General features: G+C 36.7%; 2 protein-coding genes across 2 annotated transcripts in view; one reads left to right on the top strand and one right to left on the bottom strand.

Moving 5' to 3' along the window:
- LOC110452602 overlaps positions 1-19,177 on the top strand; it is a 40,565-nt gene that overhangs the window by 12,064 nt on the left and 9,324 nt on the right. Inside the window, exon 3 of the mRNA XM_021501236.1 lies at positions 18,847-18,976. Within this exon, the coding sequence (XP_021356911.1) occupies positions 18,847-18,976 (130 nt within the window). The remainder of the gene's footprint in view (positions 1-18,846; positions 18,977-19,177) is intronic.
- On the bottom strand, positions 1,369-17,195 carry LOC110452603. Its single transcript, XM_021501237.1, has 3 exons — positions 16,246-17,195; positions 3,082-3,289; positions 1,369-1,888 (listed from the first exon to the last, which is right to left on the bottom strand). Exons 1-2 carry the CDS (start codon positions 16,652-16,654, stop codon positions 3,237-3,239), a joined length of 462 nt encoding a protein of 153 aa, XP_021356912.1. The 5' UTR covers positions 16,655-17,195; the 3' UTR covers positions 1,369-1,888; positions 3,082-3,236.

Here is a 19,177-nt window from a genome sequence, read left to right as displayed (position 1 = left end):
TATGCTGTCGCTCAATTGTACCTTCCTGACTCATCCTTTTGACCGACGAACAAAGAATCTCTTTCCCTAAAATTGACAAGTATTGTAGACATTCTTGGTCTCTTATGAAAATAACGAGTAAGGTGCATTATCCCTAAGGTTCTTGAAAAGACAGCTTTTGGGTGCCAAACTTATAGTTGTATGCTGTCGCTTTATTCCATCCTCCTGAATCATCCAGACGAACGAACAAAGAATCACATTATCCTTAGATTTATGAGGAGAGTAGAATACTGACATTTTCACGTGTGTTGTGTAGAATATTGGAACATTCTGTAACGTGACTGTTAAATGTGTGCTACTCAATGGGAAATTGATGAAATGTTCTTTTTGTTATGTTTGTTAAGATAAGAAAGGGCATGTATTACTAGGGTAATGTTCTAATGACTGAATGAATTATTAAGAGTAGTTTCGCTGTTTTCTGCTTTTATCCGCTAAGATTAACTAACAAACATGAAAACAATCCCGCAGCTATGTAAATGCCATTGTGTATGTTGGTTGCACAGAGTTTAGTTTGGTTTATTTCGTTTAACGTCCTTTTAACAGCTAAGGTCATTTAAGGACGTGCCTCCATGTGTGCAGTGTATGCGTGCTTGCGGGTGTGTGTGCAGGAGACAGGGTATGTTGGTGAAACGTCCTATCAACAGCTAAGATCAAGGACGTGTCTCCATGTGTTTTGCGTATGCCTGCATGTGTGCCTGAGACAGGGTATGTTGTTGTATTTGCCTTCTTGTGATAGCACGGATATGATGCCGACTTTAAGGTGCTATCTCACTGAAATACCATGCCTAAGGCACCCAGCACAGCATTTTGCTCAGACACATTACACTGACAGCGGTCGAACCAGCTGTTGCCATTCCCCTTAATGATGAACGTTAAGCATAGAATAACAACTACTATGTTTAAGGTCTTTAGTATGTCCCGATCTGGAGACAGAACCCATTGCCTTCCTCACCCGGGCGAAGGAGCAACGTTAAAGCAAAATATGAGGTATTACCAAGCAAATCACTTGGAAATAAAAGGTTGATAGAAATAATGGGAAATATGTATATGGAAGCAGCAGATTAGAGGGCAAAAAAGCAAATCCCCAATTCTGTATGGGGTCCCCTTATAAGTCGCCTCTGACGATACATGCAGTAGGTAACAGCAGTGTATTCTTTTCTCGACGCCCGCCCAGGGGTGGTCTTGGTGTATGAACCAATCAACTGATTCTTTAACCGTCTTTTCAATGGCATCTCATAAGAAAAAAATGTGGCTTTAAGTACCGATTTGATTGGCAAATATAAAATTGATTGGCAGAATTCTCTATCTCACTTCCGAAATGCAGAAAAAATACAGTATCATAAAAACACATCCAGAATGTGTTCTTACAGTGGATATAATGTCTATTTTCTGTCTTTTGAGGTTTCAAATCCTCGCGAAAAAAACACGAAAAATATATCACTGAAAATTATTTAAGTGCTGCAAGACGTTGCAATTTAAATAATAATAATAATAATAATAATAAAAATAGCACATGACCATCAAATACCAATTAACAAGTACAAATCTAAGCCAATATTTCTTAAGTACATTAACAGCCTTCATAACTGATACCAGCTTCTCACTATCAGTCCTTGTCTGCTGCCGTAGTCAGATAATCATCAATATAATAAAAAAAGTAATAACTCCCTGACTACACGCAAGAAGGTGACTATAAATGAGCTTGAGAATTTTAGTAAACATTCAAGTTGCATAAGCCATGCCAAAGGGCAACGCACAAAGTTCATACGGTTCCCCTTTCCATTTGTATCCATGACCCAAGCGTTCTGAACCTCCTGCAGTGACACATCCCTGGTTTTCGTCTGTTCTCCTAAGAAAAATGAAAAAAAGATTGTTTTTGGAGAAAAGAACGTATCCGCATTGATAGGATTGTTTTCAATTTTCTGTCATAGCGGACACGTCAGCCATCACTCTCACTGCCCTAGTTAAACTACTAGCCACTTTATGAGAATTAGGACGTGGGCCAAGCTTATGCTTGTCATACATGTCAACAATCTCGAAGTCGAAATCTAGCCCTAGTAACACTACTAGCCACTTTAGGAAAAACATTCTTCTCCTTCTGTACAAATGGGTGGATTTTTACCAAATTTTGTGTAGAGCATTTCTAGGCAAAAGGGACTCAATTTTATATAAATAGAAGATATTGACCCCTTCGGGCTGAGGGGCATGAGAGGAAAAGGGGAAAGTAAAGTAAATAATTTTGAATTCTTCTCTTGTTGAATAAATTGAGGGATTTGAACCAAATTTAATATAGAACGTCCTTGGGCAAGAGGAATTCACTTTTGAATAAACAGATGATGTGGCTCTCCTCGGGACTGAGGGGCGAGGCAAAAAGGGGGTTATTTTGCCATATTGCTAAAGCGACTTCTTCTCTTGGACAAAGTCATGGATAGCAACTGTATTTGGTTTGGGGCATTCTTTTGTGGTTGAAGATGCAAAATTGTACCAGTTCAAGTGCTGAGGTCTGAGTAGGTGNGCCACGTAAACAATTGCTGAGCATCATGAGATAAACACAATAATGATATGAACAGTTGAGATCCCCAACCTATAACAATATATACCATTGCTTGGCATCAAGAGACCACATTCATGAAATTAATATTAACTCTTGGGTTAACTCTTGGGTCTGACGCCATCCCTTGGGGCTTACTTTGGGCCATATTTTTTGAAATGGTTGAAATCCCCACTCCATTTATAAAGATTTGATAATTGACCCTGGGGTCTGGTTCCACCTCTAGGGAACCTAATTATTGGGGCATAACTTAAAACCGGTTGAGATCTCCACCCCATAACCATATTTACCATTGCTGGGCATCAAGAGGCGAACACATTTATGATTTAGTATTGATTATTGTGGGGCCCTAGGGACTTTATTCTGGGCCATTACTTTGAAATGGTTGAGATCCCGAACCCATATCCATATGCTTACATACTATTGCAAGACATAAAGATCTAGTGAGCGACACACGCCATCTGGGCCTTTTGTTATTGATTTTAACTGACCGTTTTTTTTCGGATTTCCCCTTGGCATTTGTACGTGTGTTGAGAGCCGGCGGCTGCGAGCACGAAGACTCGTCCGTGTGACATTCAGCCTCCACGAGACTGCGTCGGCCCGCGGCCGATTTGGAGACTTCAAACTCCGAAAACGTATCCCTCGATTACGTCAGGGATACAATGTGGTCGTCGGAGGAGTCCCTCATCATACTGTGACCTGCAGAGTATATATATATATATATATTAATAAAAATGTGTAAGTAAAACAAATGTTGGGAGCACAAGCGTAAATATTAAAAAGAGAGTGCGACCGAGCACAGTGGGATACCACAGATAGGTTAAAGGGACATCACGTGAAAAGGCGGTTGTTTTTTTTAATGAATGTATGTTTTGTATGCACTTCCACTTATGTTACCTCGCTATCCCCATATTCATAGTCCGTTCCAAATGTCCAGTTTGACCACTTGAATTGTTTGGGAAAGCCCGGCTGAAAATAGCGCCGATAACGTCACCTGATTAGGCAGCAAACACAAGTGGTGCGAGCGAGATGAAACGGTTTACAAAAGGGCCCTCAGAGAGGGGCCGCCAGGCAACTGCAACTTCTTACCGCACTATGAAACCAAGTTATATGATTTCTAATTCCGTATTCAAACTTATTGAACAGTAATTATTCATCATCAGAAGTTAATTGCACACTTGCCAATATTAAGAATTTAAATTTATTTAGCTTTTAACATAAATTTGTTGCCAATAAAATTAAACAAAGGATGGGGCACAAGTTTTTACAATTTATCACAGCCTTCTCCCGTGACCGGTACAGGTGGTACGGGGCTAAACACTCCCTCAACAATGGGACAAACCTTTCTGTAAAAAGGAATATTCACGAGACGAATATCCCTTTTCAAATGTTTACATAAAGTGCATATATGCAATGACAAACTACACGCGAATATAAAAAGGAAACGTTTGTGAATTTATTTATTACATTAAACAACTCAATGTCTTTGGCCATTTTTTTTCTAGACCATGCATATAAATCTATGTATACTCTCTTTCCCACTTTCACTGTCTCCAAACGCTAACATTTAGGAAGTCATATTAACCATCACACACAATAAACTGTATGGCAAAACCACTACGTGTACATGTAGAATATGTGTCAATAAGGAACGTGTTGAGATACTTGATAATTATATTTTTTCAATACTTTACAGAGATTAAAGCATACTTTTAAATGGACCTTTTTATGCTGAGACAACTTTTCTTTAATCAGTTCCTTTGGTCCGAAACAGAAGCCGTAGTTATCGGCAGCACGCGCCATTTTTATAACGTAATCAAATATTTTTTCCCCTGTTTTCAATACGTATTCCGATTCTATCTGAAGTCGAAAATTTATTCTTTATAGAGAAAAGGTTGTTACATGATCATACATTCTAAGTCAACATCATATGAAAACATGAACTGTTGAAAAATTACGATTTAAAAAAAAAGTGTTATGCGATCCTATTTACTAGAAGTAGGTTCTCCTTCCTCAGTTATTCATCCTGGTCCGTCATTTTGACATTTTTAATCTAGCTGCGATAACGTAGCTTTCTGACGAAGAGCGATTTTTTTTTTATATATTGCGTCGTCGCGCCAGGGCAGGCCGGGTATTATATTAGTACTAATTTAAAACTTGCATGTCAAAACAAAAAACAATCGTTTAATTCAGCAATATAATTAAATCATACCATTTTACTGATCCCGGTAATATTATAAATTATGTAAATCTAATAGCGCACGTATCTCATTTGACCCCGAGCACCGACAGAGGATCAGAGAACAGAATACGCCGTGGCCATCACAGCAGTTATCCCTTGGGGGGCCTCATGGCAAAATCAAACTAACCAGTCACTTATCCCTTTCGTTTGCATAAACCACTGTATAATTATAAAAAACACAAAGTAAACTCTCTCCGATACATGCCCATTAACATATTAAACTAAGTTCATCTGTGTTCAAACTCACACAATGATACTAGCGAGGTTAATAGTTTTAGATATTTATTCATAACATAAACAGCGCTAGCATTTCTGTCGATTTTATTTCAGCTTAACCGGCCGCTATCCGGAAGAAAACATGCACCGTACTGACTGCTAGGGCAGTTATTTTCTGCTTTGAATACTTCCCACTGGCAATAATGATTCCGTAACGTACCCCTTGCGCTATCTTTTGACCATTTGGCAACTATTCGCTTCGTAGCTGACACGGTACAACACTTTTCTTTGGCTTACTTCACACGGCCAGTCATTTTGTTTACAAAGAAATGGTGTGCTATGCGCATGCGCTAGTAGAGGGAAATCCCTGAACAAAACGTTGGTCAGACAGGTAGAAATACCGATGATTATCTTAGATTTAATCATTTTTATGAATCTATTTCAGCCAAATCCGATCGGCATTTTCCATAAGGAGTCTCACTTGATATGTTTATGTAGTATTTGGAAAAAAGACAAAAAAAAAAGTTACTTCAGCGTGATGCCCCTTTAATGATTACTTACCGAAAGCTAGAATTTTCTCAAAATTCTGACGTGCTTTCCACGTCTTCACATCTCGCGTGCTCAAGCACAAAGATGATGGCCACGCCCACGTGCGTTGGCTTAATAGGCCCAATATGCATATAGTTTACTCTATGTTTTGTGTGGATGCGCGTGCATGTCGAGCATAAATGCAATGTTAACCCCCGTAAGATGGAAGGCCTAGTTATTGAGCATGTATTATGAATTATAAATAATAATAAAGTCAGAAGGATATACAATAATTTATTCTGCTTTTAGATAGAGTTATCACGGCGCTAATATACTTATCAAAAATCATAAACACAATTGTGTATATAATTGAATAATCTCATGTTATTGTTTGTTAAAATGATTCTCACACTACCACCTTTTCATTTACCGAGTGTGCAATGCTAAATGGTACAAACGCGTTCTGGTCGCTGTAAGAAGTACTTTGTCGGTATAAAGCCTATATTATATTAAAAAAAATCAGAATGTTCAAAAATACCTTTATTCTATAAGTGCAGTATCGTTTTATTCATGTTCAATGTAAACTAACGTAATCGTGTTTCCATTTTGAGCAATTTCCATTTTGAGCAAAAATAAATGTATTTCAAGGTTACGATCGTTAAAGAAATATTTAAAAGTTCATGCCATACAATGCAACAAAAGGAAAATATTATAATAATCACCAACAAAAAGGCATACAATTTTGACTCTTAATCAAATACAAAATGTTACATTACCTTCAGACTTAATAGTCATGCTGTTTCAGTAATACATATGTATATACATATGTTTGATACATGTGTGTGTATTAAGTTAAAAGTCTGCAGCAGGGTATTAAAAGATCAGATATTTACCACGTGACCGAAACCTTGACCTAGTGCAAAGAGGTAATGAAAAGCCACAGAATGACATAGAATGCCACAGACAGGGTCATGTCAATTGCCAGGTTATTGGAACCCCCAATTTAAAATTCATTACAGTATAGTTAGGTTCAATAACGGCCTTTACAGGCTGGCCATTAAAGGCTGCAAGCGAACGGGCATGGCGAGAAGGTTGTGTTACTTCAAAGGGCCCCAGGCTAATCTGACAAGTTATTATTCTCATTAATCGACCGTGTAAACACTCACTCGTACACAACGGGTCAATAAATACCCAACAATACATACAACGAATCGCGAAGAAAAGCCTCCACTGAGTGAAGTTAACCTTGAGAGGTGAACATTTCAAATAAAGAAACACACAAATATAGACCTTTGTGATCTTACGCCCATATGTTACATCAATTCCAAATTGAAATGTTAAAACGTCTACACCGAACTTTATGATATACGGAGAACTTGGAAGGTTTCCGCTAGATATGAATGTCAAGGTAAGAATGGTCGGATTTTGGGCTAAATTGGCAAAAAACAACCAGAATAAATTAAGTAATAAACTGTAAGCAATTTTATCAAATTATGAATCATCATGGCTAAAATATGTGAAAAGTATTTTTGAAGAATGCAGTCTGATACATATACTTAATAGTCAAGAGTGTCAAAGTATACATGGGCTAAAAAGTACCATATTTTATAAACTAAAAGGAAAATTTATATCAAACTGGAGTAATGAAATGTATACTTCTCCGAAAGGAACCAATTATAGAATATATAAGTACGAACTTTGTTTAGAAAAGTACTTACTAGAACTCCCTCCGAAGCTAGCCAAAGCGTATTGTAAGTTTAGAACCTGTAATACTAAGTTACCAATTGAAAGTGGTAGGTGGTTCAATATACCACGTGCAAATAGATTATGTAGTTTATGTTATTTAAGATAAATTGGCGACGAATTTCATTATCTGTTTACATGTACACATCAACCAATTCTCAATAGTAGGCGAAAACATATGTCCAGGTATTCTTATGAAAGACCAAACACATTTAAATATCATACATTATTCAATTATGTAACACAACATGAATTGACATCATTGGCTAAATTTATTACCAATATTAATGACATAATAATTATTATTTTAGGGGAACCAATTTTGTATAAACCGTGTGTCTGGCCCCTCAGGGGCCTGAGGGGCGGGCCCAATAGGGGAAACATCGCAAATTCTTCAAATACCTTCTTCTTCTGTACGAATGACAGGATTTTGTCCAAATTTGGTATGAAGCATCATTGGGTGAAGGGGAAGCAATTTTGTATAAACGGTGTGTCTAACCCCCCTGGAAGCAGAGAGGCGGGGTCCAATAGGGGAAATAGAGGTAAAACCTTTAAAATCCTTCTTTTACCATAGGACTTGTTCTATTTTCCCATTTTTATTTCTTTATTTTCTTAAAATATTTAGGTTTTTTTTTGTTAGTTTGTTATGTTTACTTTTATTTTTTTACCAGTGTTGTTTTGATAACGGGAGGTTATTCTGAGTATTACTTGGAAAATAAATCTTTAAAAGGCTTGTCCTACGTCGGGTGTGAGACAAGGTCATCGTTTTAGGTTTCATTTGTTTAGACTTGAATTTAGATATTGTTTTATACTTTGTTCAACGAAGGGGATCGCTATACATTTGTTTTCTTTGTAAAACCAGTATCATTTACCGGTATTTATTTTGACGACGTTGGTTCTTAATAGCCACCCGGAATTTATTCAGGTAAATTAATACTTACTCCGGTAAACAAATGCATATTATTCAACAAACCGGACGTTTTTTTTATCTTAAGATGAATACGATACGAGATATGCAATCAAAAGAGTGCTCAACTTTAATAAAAATCATTTTAGGAATTAATTTCTGTTGTACATAGCTCAAACGGGTGTGTGATATACATTAAGAAAATGGACTAGAGAAAATGCAAACACTTCAAGACCTGTTTGATCGTTGGTCTCAAAAGGAAATGATTGGAAATGAGTATGCCGATCGAAACATAAAATCTTGTCAGAATCTTTATCTCTTAATTTCATAATAAATTTTATCTTTTAATTTCACAGTAATCTTCAATATATTTTGACGGTATTATCCATCATATCAATATCTCCATTCTTTTCCGTAGTTGAATGTTTTCTTTGCATGGATCCAAAACAATTTTACTGGATTTTTAATGAAATATGTTTTTAAAATAGCTAGAATATTGATATGCATGTATCAGTTTTCATAAATAGCACACATTGTTTTGTCTAGTTGTAATACTATATAAGCCAATTGATATTCTGTCATATTTTTTTCAATTTTGAGACAATTTTGTATATTTTTCTCTTTCTCCTTTTTTTAGACTTCTGCTTTTTTATGGGTTTTTTTAATAAAATGTATTAAATATCAAGAGAACGATTATTTTAAACTGCATACAATAAAATAGATAATTTAAAATGTAATTTATAAGTGACATTTATCTAACATTTTGTTAGATTACCACCGTCACTTTAGGTGTTTAACAATTGCAAGGAGGTCATCTTTGTCCTATCGTTAATAATGTCGAATAAATCTATCCGTACTTAATGTTCATATAATTTTATATGTGTGTCTACTTTTGGTTGAACAATCAAAAAATATCATTGTCTATCCAATACTTCAGTCCTTGCAGTCAGTCATTATGTTCAAACTCCAACAATGCATTTCACCACAAAACACTATCACATACATTTCGATTTATCGTGTATACAGCGCGCCGTTCTGATTCATAGACAGATTTTGCATCTTACAGAATCCTTTGATTGCCGTCAGTGCATGAAATGAAACTCATAGTTCAGTTGAAGAATAAGGTATATTGTTTTTTTGTGTAATCACATTCCTAAAGTTTATGTCACATGATGAATAATAATCCCAAATTGTTGAAAACCGTTGAAGCTTAACTTCGTGAATTCTGCACTCTTGAGTAACATGAACGATCTTTGGGACACTAATGTTCCTTTTTTTTTTTTTTTTTTTGTTAACTGCGAATTTTAATTTGAAAATTGACCATGAATACCCAGTGTTACCACCCAGTAAAATGTTCCAGTTTTGTTTAATCTAATTTAGTTACTATTCTATATGTTTATGTATATCAGAAAAGGTACAGATGAAAACGCATCTGGGAAAGTAAATAGTAAAAATTTAAAATAAAACCTCGTCGGTACAAAAGGACAAAATGCAACAAACGACAACATCAGCGACTGAGTGTTTTTTCTTCTGATTTAGTCTAACACGAACATGATTCTATTTTGGAGAGACTTATGATAAATACGGGGAGAGTGCGATAGTGTTATGCTTATAAATCTTTAAATTGCATAAACAACTTTCTTTAATACAATTCAGTCAAGAGTTGTAATAAGGATATCAGTGTACCATGGGTTTTTTTTTATAAAAGGATTAAAGTAATCGGAAGAATGTTTACTTTCCCATTTACACACTGAACATTTTTTAATAAAAAAAAACCCATTGAAGGTAGAAACACCAGTCTTATCATACTGATCAAATCATGTTTTTACGAACACATACCCCACATTAGGCCCCAATATGAGCCTGTGTCAGGGTACGTGGTCTCCTTTTCGGAATATATCGCTTAAAGCTTTTAACTCGATGGGCTATATAGCATATGATACAGATGACTTTGCTGGCATTTTTTTCACATGAAGGCTGTCTACATATCTAGTTCAACAATATAATTCTCGCATATATGTAAAAGGAGGCAAGACATTAACACCTAATAAATAACCTTATCAAATGATAAAATCAGTTTGGTAAAATGAAGTTCATTACTGGACGGGGAATGTTTTACTGATATGTAAATGAGGTATTATACTGCAGTCGGCACAAAGTAGGTCAAACAGATCGTTTGCTTTAATACTCCATATTAAAACAGCCAATGTCTGACACAAAACTCATTTAAACACGCTAACAGTTCCTCTCCAAAAGAACTCCACAAACTCAAAAAAACCGAAATATCTTATTTAGTTGATAACGTCCTTGAAATGTAAATATCCAACGTGAATCATTGATTTAATCATGACATCACAGAGGAAGGGATGTCAATTTGCCCCCATCTGGAGCAAGCACCAAGGGTTGCATTTTTCCTAAATATACATTGTGGTTATGCCATCATGATAATGATGTTGATTTAAGGCAAGTTTGGAGACCAACTCATATACTAAAGAGAAAAAGAAAAAGAGTACATTAATAAACAGCCTCGTTGTGACAAAGTTAATTATCATGTTTGGAGCATGTCTTTAGTTTTGTTATATATTGTGAATATCTGTATTTTGCCTGGATCTTTTAATCTATTTCAGTTTTGTTCAAAAGTTGGTATTTTTTGGACAATGTTAACTTAGTTAATGAAATAGTGTCCGTTGAATTACTGCGAGCAAACAATTGAATACCACGCTTACTATTCATAACTAGATCTCAATTATCTAAGCTAAACAAATATTGAATATTTCCTTTAAAACAAGGAAGAAACATGTGTTTCAATAACAAACAAAGCGTCGATATATTGTATTCGTTAACAGCTAAATCATATGAGATCTGGGCCCAGTTGTTCAAAGTTTGATTAGCTTAATCAGTGATTAGCGCAAATTTTATTTTTTGTGTATCTTTAAATCACAACCATTGAATTAGTTACAACTTTCCAAATATCAAATATTTAGTAGAGTTAATTTATATACAAAATTACGAGTTTTTACCTTGTATATTGACCCAATGATTAGAGATTGAAAATGTCGTTAAACAGTGATTAAGCTTACCACCTTTTGAACAACTGGGCCCTGAAGGTAGTACATTTTTATATCAACAGTCGCAGACTTATTTCTATTACATTATTATATTAAAACTCGTTGTCTTATATGTTTGAACTATTTGAGTCTCAATGAGTGTTATCCTGCTCCCTCTTTGTCACGTACCTCAATGAGTGTTACCCTGCTCCCTTCTTGTTACGTACCTCAATGAGTGTTACCCTGTTCCCTCTTTGTCACATACCTCAATGAGTGTTACCCTGCTCCCTCCTTGTTCCGTACCTCATTGAGTGTTACCCTGCTCCCTCTTTGTTACGTACCTAATGAGTGTTATCCTGCCCCCTCTTTGTTACGTACCTAAATGAGTGTTACCCTGCTCCCTCTGTGTTACGTACCTCAATGAGTGTTACCCTGCTCCCTCTTTGTTACGTACCTTAATGAGTGTTACACTGCCTCCTCTTTGTTACGTACCTCAATGTGTGTTATCATGCTCCCTCTTTGTTACGTACCTCACTGAGTGTTACCCTGGTCCCTCTTTGTTACGTACCTCAATGACTGTTATCCTGCTCCCTCTTTGTTAGGTACCACAATAAGTGTTTTCCTGCTCTCTACTTGTTCCATACCTCAATGAGTGTTATCCTGCTCCCTCCTTGTGACGTACCTCAATGAGTGTTACCCTGCTCCCTCTTTGTCACGTTCCTCAATGAGTGTTGCCCTGCTGCCTCTTTGTTACGTACCTCATCGACTGTTACCCTACTCCCTCTTTGTCACGTACCTCAATGAGTGTTATCTTGCTCCCTCCTTGTTACGTCACTCAATGAGTGTTACCCTGCTCCCTCTTTGTCACGTACCTCAATGAGTGTTATCCTGCTCCCCCTCTTGTAACGTACCTAAATCAGTGTTACCCGGCTCCCTCTTGTTACGTACCTAAATCAGTGTTATCTGGCTCCCTCTTTGTCACGTACCTCAAAGAGTGTTACCCTGCTCCCTCTTTGTTACGTACCTCAATGCGTGTTACCCTGCTCCCCCTTTGTCACGTACCTTAATGAGTGTTACACTGCCTCCTCTTTGTTACGTACCTCAATGAGTGTTATCCTTCTTCCTCTTTGTTACGTACCTCACTGAGTGTTACCCTGCTCCCTCTTTGTTACGTACCTCAATTAGTGTTACCCTGCTCCCTCTTTGTTAGGTACCTCAATGAGTGTTACCCTGCTCCCTCTTTGTTACGTACCTCAATGAGTGTTACCCTGCTCCCTCTTTGTTACGTACCTGAATGTGTGTTACCATGATCCTCTGTATGAAGTACCTCAATGGGTATTATTCCGCACCCGCTTTATCAAGTACATTAATGTGTGTAACCCTGGACTCTCTATATTAAGTACCTCAATGGGTATTATTTCGCACCCTCTTTATCACGTACATTAATGTGTGTAACCCTGCACCCTCTATATTAAGTACCTCAATGGGTATTATTCCGCACCCTCTTTATCAAGTACATTTATGTGTGTAACCCTGCACCCTCCTTGTCACGTACCTCAATGGGTATTATTCCACACCCACTTCATCACGTACATTAATGTGTGTAACCCTGCACTCTCTTTATTAAGTACCTCAATGGGTATTATTCCGCACCCTCTTCATCAAGTACATTAATGTGTGGAACCCTGCACTCTCTTCATTAAGTACCTCAATGGGTATTATTCCGCACCCTCTTTATCAAGTACATTAATGTGTGTAATCCTGCACCCACCCTCTTTGTTTAGTACCTCAATGGGTATTATTCCGCACCCTCTTTATCAAGTACATTAATGTGTGTAACCCTGCACTCTCTATATTAAGTACCTCAATGGGTAATATTCCGCACCCTCTTTATCAAGTACATTCATGTGTGTAACCCTGCACCCTCTTTATTAAGTACCTCAATGGGTATTATTCCGCAGCCTCTTTATCATGTACACCAATGTGTGAAACCCTGCACTCTCTTTATTAAGTACCTCAATGGGTATTATTCCGCGCCCTCTTTATCAAGTACATTCATTTGTGTAACCCTGCACCCTCTTTATTAAGTACCTCAATGGGAATTATTCCGCACCCTCTTTATCAAGTACATTAATGTGTGTAACCCTGCACCCACCCTCTTTGTTTAGTACCTCAATGGATATTATTCCGCACCCTCTTTATCAAGTACATTAATGTGTGTAACCCTGCACCCACCCTGTTTATTAAGTACCTCAATGGGTATTATTCCGCACCCTCTTTATCAAGTACATTCATGTGTGTAACCCTGCACCCTCTATATTAAGTACCTCAATGGGTATTATTTCACACCCTCTTTATCACCTACATTAATGTGTGTAACCCTGCACTCTCTTTATTAAGTACCTCAATGGGTATTATTCCGCACTCTCTTTATCACGTACATTAATGTGTGTAACCCTGCACTCTCTATATTAAGTACCTCAATGGGTATTATTCCGCACCCTCTTTATCACGTACATTAATGTGTGTAACCCTGCGCTCTCTATATTTAGTACCTCAATTGGTATTATTCCGCAGCCTCTTTATCACGTACACCAATGTGTGTAACCCTGCACCCACCCTCTTTATTAAGTACCTCAATGGGTATTATTCCGCACCCTCTTTATCACGTACATTAATGTGTGTAACCCTGCATCCTCTATATGAATTACCTCAATTAGTGTTACTCTGCACCCTCGATTATTTTTATACTTAAATCGGTGTTACCGCGTTCATTAAGTATCTTAATCGTTGTTACCCGGAATAATTTAGTTTCTTAATGGGTGTTACACTGCACCCTCGTCTACATGTATTAAGTATCTCAATCGGTATTGCCCTGTCCCCTTGCTATTTAGTGCCTCAATTAGTTTTACCCGGCCTGCCCCAACACTTTCTATCCCATTCAGTGTAACATAAATCTTCGTTTTACTATTCCGTCTTTGCGTATTGCAGAGTTATCTTCTCTTGGGGACAGGTATTGATTGTTACGTCATTGGTTTGGGCGAGAAAATTACGTCGTTTTCTCAAAAATTGAGGACGTTACTCTCACAAACAAGTGAGGAAACAATCAATACCTGTTCCCAAGAGAAGATAACTCTGCAATACGCAAAGACGGAATATGTGTACCCTGATCGATGTTACTATGGTTACCGGTACGGTCATGTGATTTGGTATCATTACCTGTGATATTATTTGTGTAACTAACACACAGGATAAACCTAGCCGCTAGAATTGTATCTAGATTGAATGTCAGAGTGGATGTTTACATGGAAAGATCCTTATTAATCAGCTCAGGGGGACTATTAGGATAATAAATATATAACAGTCAGGTTTTAATTTAACAACATATTATGCAAATGATTTCAGATGCACATACATTTTATTTCACTCATGCAGCTGTGGTATGTAATTATTGCCAATATCCTACATGGCGGATTTTAATTGTGCACATGTACTGCATACTAATCGCTCTTAATGATCCTTGTCAGTATCAAATATCTAAAAAAAATAAAAATCTTGTCCTTGATTTCAGGTTTTAGTTTAACAACCTATTATGCAAATGATTTCAAACAGCTGTGTATGTAATTGCCAATAGCCTACCTGGCGAATTTTAGTGCACATGTACTGCATACTATTCGCTCTTAATGTTCCTTGTTTGTATCAAATATGTTTTAAAAAGAATATCCATCAGACAGAAACCTCGATTATGAATAGTAATGTTGTATTTACATTCAGCAGCTACGGGTTACGCATACACACTTAATTTGAGAGAGAAGTGGATATTTTGGCTGTTATTGCGCGAGGTGTATTTTATAAATTTAATTGTTTGTGTTCTTGTAAATGAGATAAGAGTAGTAGATGTAACAATGTAATCGAAATAAGTCTGCGATTTTTGATAGAACAATATAATAGAAATAAGTCTGCGACTTTTAATATAACAATGTAATAGAAAAAAAATCTGCAAGTTTTAATATAACAATGTAATCGAAATAAGTCTGCAACTTTTGATAGAGCAATGTAAAAGAAATAAGTCTTCGAGTTTAAATATAAAATGTAATAGAAATAAGTCTGCAAGTTTTAATATAACAATGTAATAGAAATAAGTCTGCGACTTTTGATAGAACAATGTGATAGAAATAAGTCTGCGCGTTTTAATATAACAATGGAATAGAAATAAGTCTGCGCGTTTTAATAAAACAATGTAATAGAAATAAGTCTGCGCGTTTTAATATAACAATGTAATAGAAATAAGTCTGCGTCTTTTGATCGAACAAGGTAATCGAAATAAGTCTGCGACCTTTGATAGAGCAATGTAAAAAAAAAATAGTCTTCGAGTTTAGATATAACAATGTAATAGAAATAAGTCTGCAAGTTTTAATATAACAATGTAATAGAAATAAGTATGCAAATTTCAATATAACAATGTAATAGAAATAAGTCTGCGACTTTTGATAGAACAATGTAAGAATAATAAGTCTTCGAGTTTTAATATAACAATGTAATAGAAATAAGTCTGCAAGTTTTAATATAACAATGTAATAGAAATAAGTCTGCAAGTTTTAATATAACAATGTTATAGAAATATGTCTGCAAATTTTAATATAACAATGTAATAGAAACAAGTCTGCGCGTTTTAGTATAACAATGTAATAGAAACAAGTCTGCGCGTTTTAATATAACAATGTAATAGAAATAAATCTGCGACTTTTGATAGAACAATGTAAACGAAATAAGTCTTCGAGTTTTAATATAACAATGTAATAGAAATAAGTCTACGACTTTTGATAGAATAACGTAAAAAAATAAGTCTTCGAGTTGTAATATAACGATGTAATAGAAATAAGTTATCCAAAAGAAATGACACAATCACAGATACACAAATTTACACACACTATCCAATCACTAGCATCAGTCAGTATAGCGAAAAGCTTACCGTCCGTAATGTATGAGTTCTTCACACACTGAAGTTTATACGCGTCCTTGAGGACCTGCTGGTTGATCTTCGTGAGATCCTCGAAAACCATATATCCAGTCTTCTTCAATTTTGAGCGGGCTTTGATGACCTTGTTCCTTTTTCGTCGATGCGTAAACTTGACGATGATGTTTCTCGGTTTTTCCCGGTTAAACTTTCCAAGACGATGAGCAATGTCAAGGTCCCCCTTAGTAATATGCACCTCAAGTTTGGAAGACACAAAGTTCATGAATTTGTCCACACATTCCGCCACAGTCTCTGAATCAGATGTGTCCTTAAGTCCGTGTATTCTAGCGTCCTTAGAACACTGGAGATCACCGACCTGGGTCTCCAGGTTTCCAATAGTCAGACGGAGATTCTCATTTTCCATTTCCAGTTCGAACACTCTCCCTTAGAGTTCTTTAACAAGTTCTCTATTTTCCTCTCGTATGGTTTCTTTCAACTTCTTCATCTTGGAATCAAAGTCTGCCTTTGTTATGAGTGTAGTTAACAAGGATGTAATATCATCGAGTCTGTCCTCAATATTCTTATCCGCTCCCCTGTTCTTAACCCCGACTGCTCCTCCGATACTCTGCTTTCTGGTGGCCATGGCTTCCACTAAATATTACATATATCAAGTCAACATATATATACAAGTCCATGTAGCTATAGTACAGTGTGCTGTGAGCAGTAGTCACTAGGTAGGGTATCAGGCCATTGTCCTAACTCAAATGTCCAAAACACACATTTCCACCGAAAATTCGAAAAAACAGATACTGGTGATCCAAAAATTATACTACAAAACGTGTAATAATATATAAGAAAACCACTATTTTGTCGGAGCTCCAGACATAGGAGGAAACACGGTGGCCAAGTGGTTAAGGCGTCTGACATTCTGCTACCACTAGCCCTCCACCACTGGGTCGCGGGTTCGAAGCCTACGTGGGGCAGTTGCCAGGTACTGGCCGTAGGTCGGTGGTTTTTCTCCTTGAACTCCGGCTTTCCTCCACCACCAAAACCTGGCACGTCCTTAAATGACCATAGCTGTTAATAGGACGTAAAATCCAAACAAACCAAACCAGACATAGAACTACCCAGGCCCAGCGTGAACTTGTCCTTGATTTCAGGTTTTAGTTTAACAAGCTATTATGCAAATGATTTCAAACAGCTGTGTATGTAATTGCCAAAAGCCTACATGGCGGATTTAAGTTGTGCACATGCACTGCATACTATTCGCTCTTAATGTTCCTTGTTTGTATAAAATATGTTTTAAAAACAATTTCCATCAGACAGAAAGCTCTATTTTGCACGATTATGAATAGTAATGTTGTATTTACATTCAACAGCTACGGGTTACGTAAACACACTTAATTTGAGACAGAAGCGGATATGTTTGGCTGTTATTGTGCGTAGTGCATTTTATATATTTAATTCTTGTAAATGAGATAAGAGAAATAGATGTAGCAATGTAATACAAATAAATCTGCGAGTTTAAATATAACGATATAATAGAAATTAGTCTCCGAGTTTTAATATAACGATATAATAGAAATAAGTCTCCGAGTTTTAATATAACGATAAAATAGAAATAAGTCTTCGAGTTTTAATATAACGATATAATAGAAATAAGTCTTCGAGTTTTAATATAACGATATAATAGAAATAAGTCTTCGAGTTTAAATATAACGATATATTAGAAATAAGTCTCAGAGTTTTTATATAACAACGTAAAAGAAATAAGTCTTCGACTTTTAATATAACAATATAATAGAAATAAGTCTCCGAGTTTTAATATAACATTGTAATAGCAAGTCTAAAAGTTGTAACAAAGTAATAGATATGTCTTAGTGTTGGGAGATAAACAACGTCATAGATACACGTTTGGTTTGGTTTGAATGTATTTGGTTAAGTGTCCTTTGATCAGCTAAGGTCAATTAAGGACGTGCATCCATGTGTGTAATGGATACATGTGTTTGTGTATGTCTGCTAGATGCCATATGTTAATGTATTTGTTTCCTTACGACAGTGAGGATTTGATGCCGACTTCAGAGTGCTACCTCAACTAGCACAGTATTCCATACAGTCACATAGATAAACTACTCAATCGGAGGGTTGTATATAACTATGGGAAAGAGGTGAATCTGGGTATGTCAGTGTTACAATAGAGCAGGCGTCAATCTGGGTATATGTCAGTGTTAAAATAGAGCAGGCGTCAATCTGGGGATTGCAGTGTTACAATAGAGCAGGCGTCAATCTGGGTATATGTCAGTGTTACAATAGAGCAGGCGTCATTCTGGGTATATGTCAGTGTTACAATAGAGCAGGCGTCAATCTGGGTATGTCAGTGTTACAATAGAGCAGGCGTAAATCTGGGTGTCAGTGTTACAATAGAGCAGGCGTCATTCTGGATATATGTCAGTGTTACAATAGAGCAGGCGTCAATCTGGGTATGTCAGTGTTACAATAGAGCAGGCGTCAATCTGCGTATGTCAGTGTTACAATAGAGCAGGCGTCAATCTGGGGATTGCAGTGTGACGTGCATTAGTGTATGATTTAACTGATTGTTTATATCTATCCATACAGATTCGTTGGAGTGGTTACCATGGACATGCATTTCCAGGAAATTGATTATAACTCATGCCCAGCGTCTATCGGAAATCCTGGCCCATGCCATCTGTGTGGCGTTGCCAGATGCAAAACAGTCACTACTGGGGTAAGAAAATGTTGGAGTGGGAGATTGGGATATTTTGGTATGCACTTGACGCATGTCCGATGACCACAGTGAATATAGCATTTGTGATGAATGTGTTCATGATCATTTTATCATTTTGTCTTTATTCCATATTCCAACCTGCCGCTCCATTCCGTATCGTATCACCGTTCCGTGTTTTAGTATCATTTCGTTCCGTATTGT

The sequence above is a fragment of the Mizuhopecten yessoensis genome, unplaced genomic scaffold, assembly GCF_002113885.1.
Source record: "Mizuhopecten yessoensis strain PY_sf001 unplaced genomic scaffold, ASM211388v2 scaffold6759, whole genome shotgun sequence".
NCBI lineage: Eukaryota > Metazoa > Mollusca > Bivalvia > Pectinida > Pectinidae > Mizuhopecten > Mizuhopecten yessoensis.
This window is presented reverse-complemented; position numbering and strand designations above follow the sequence as displayed.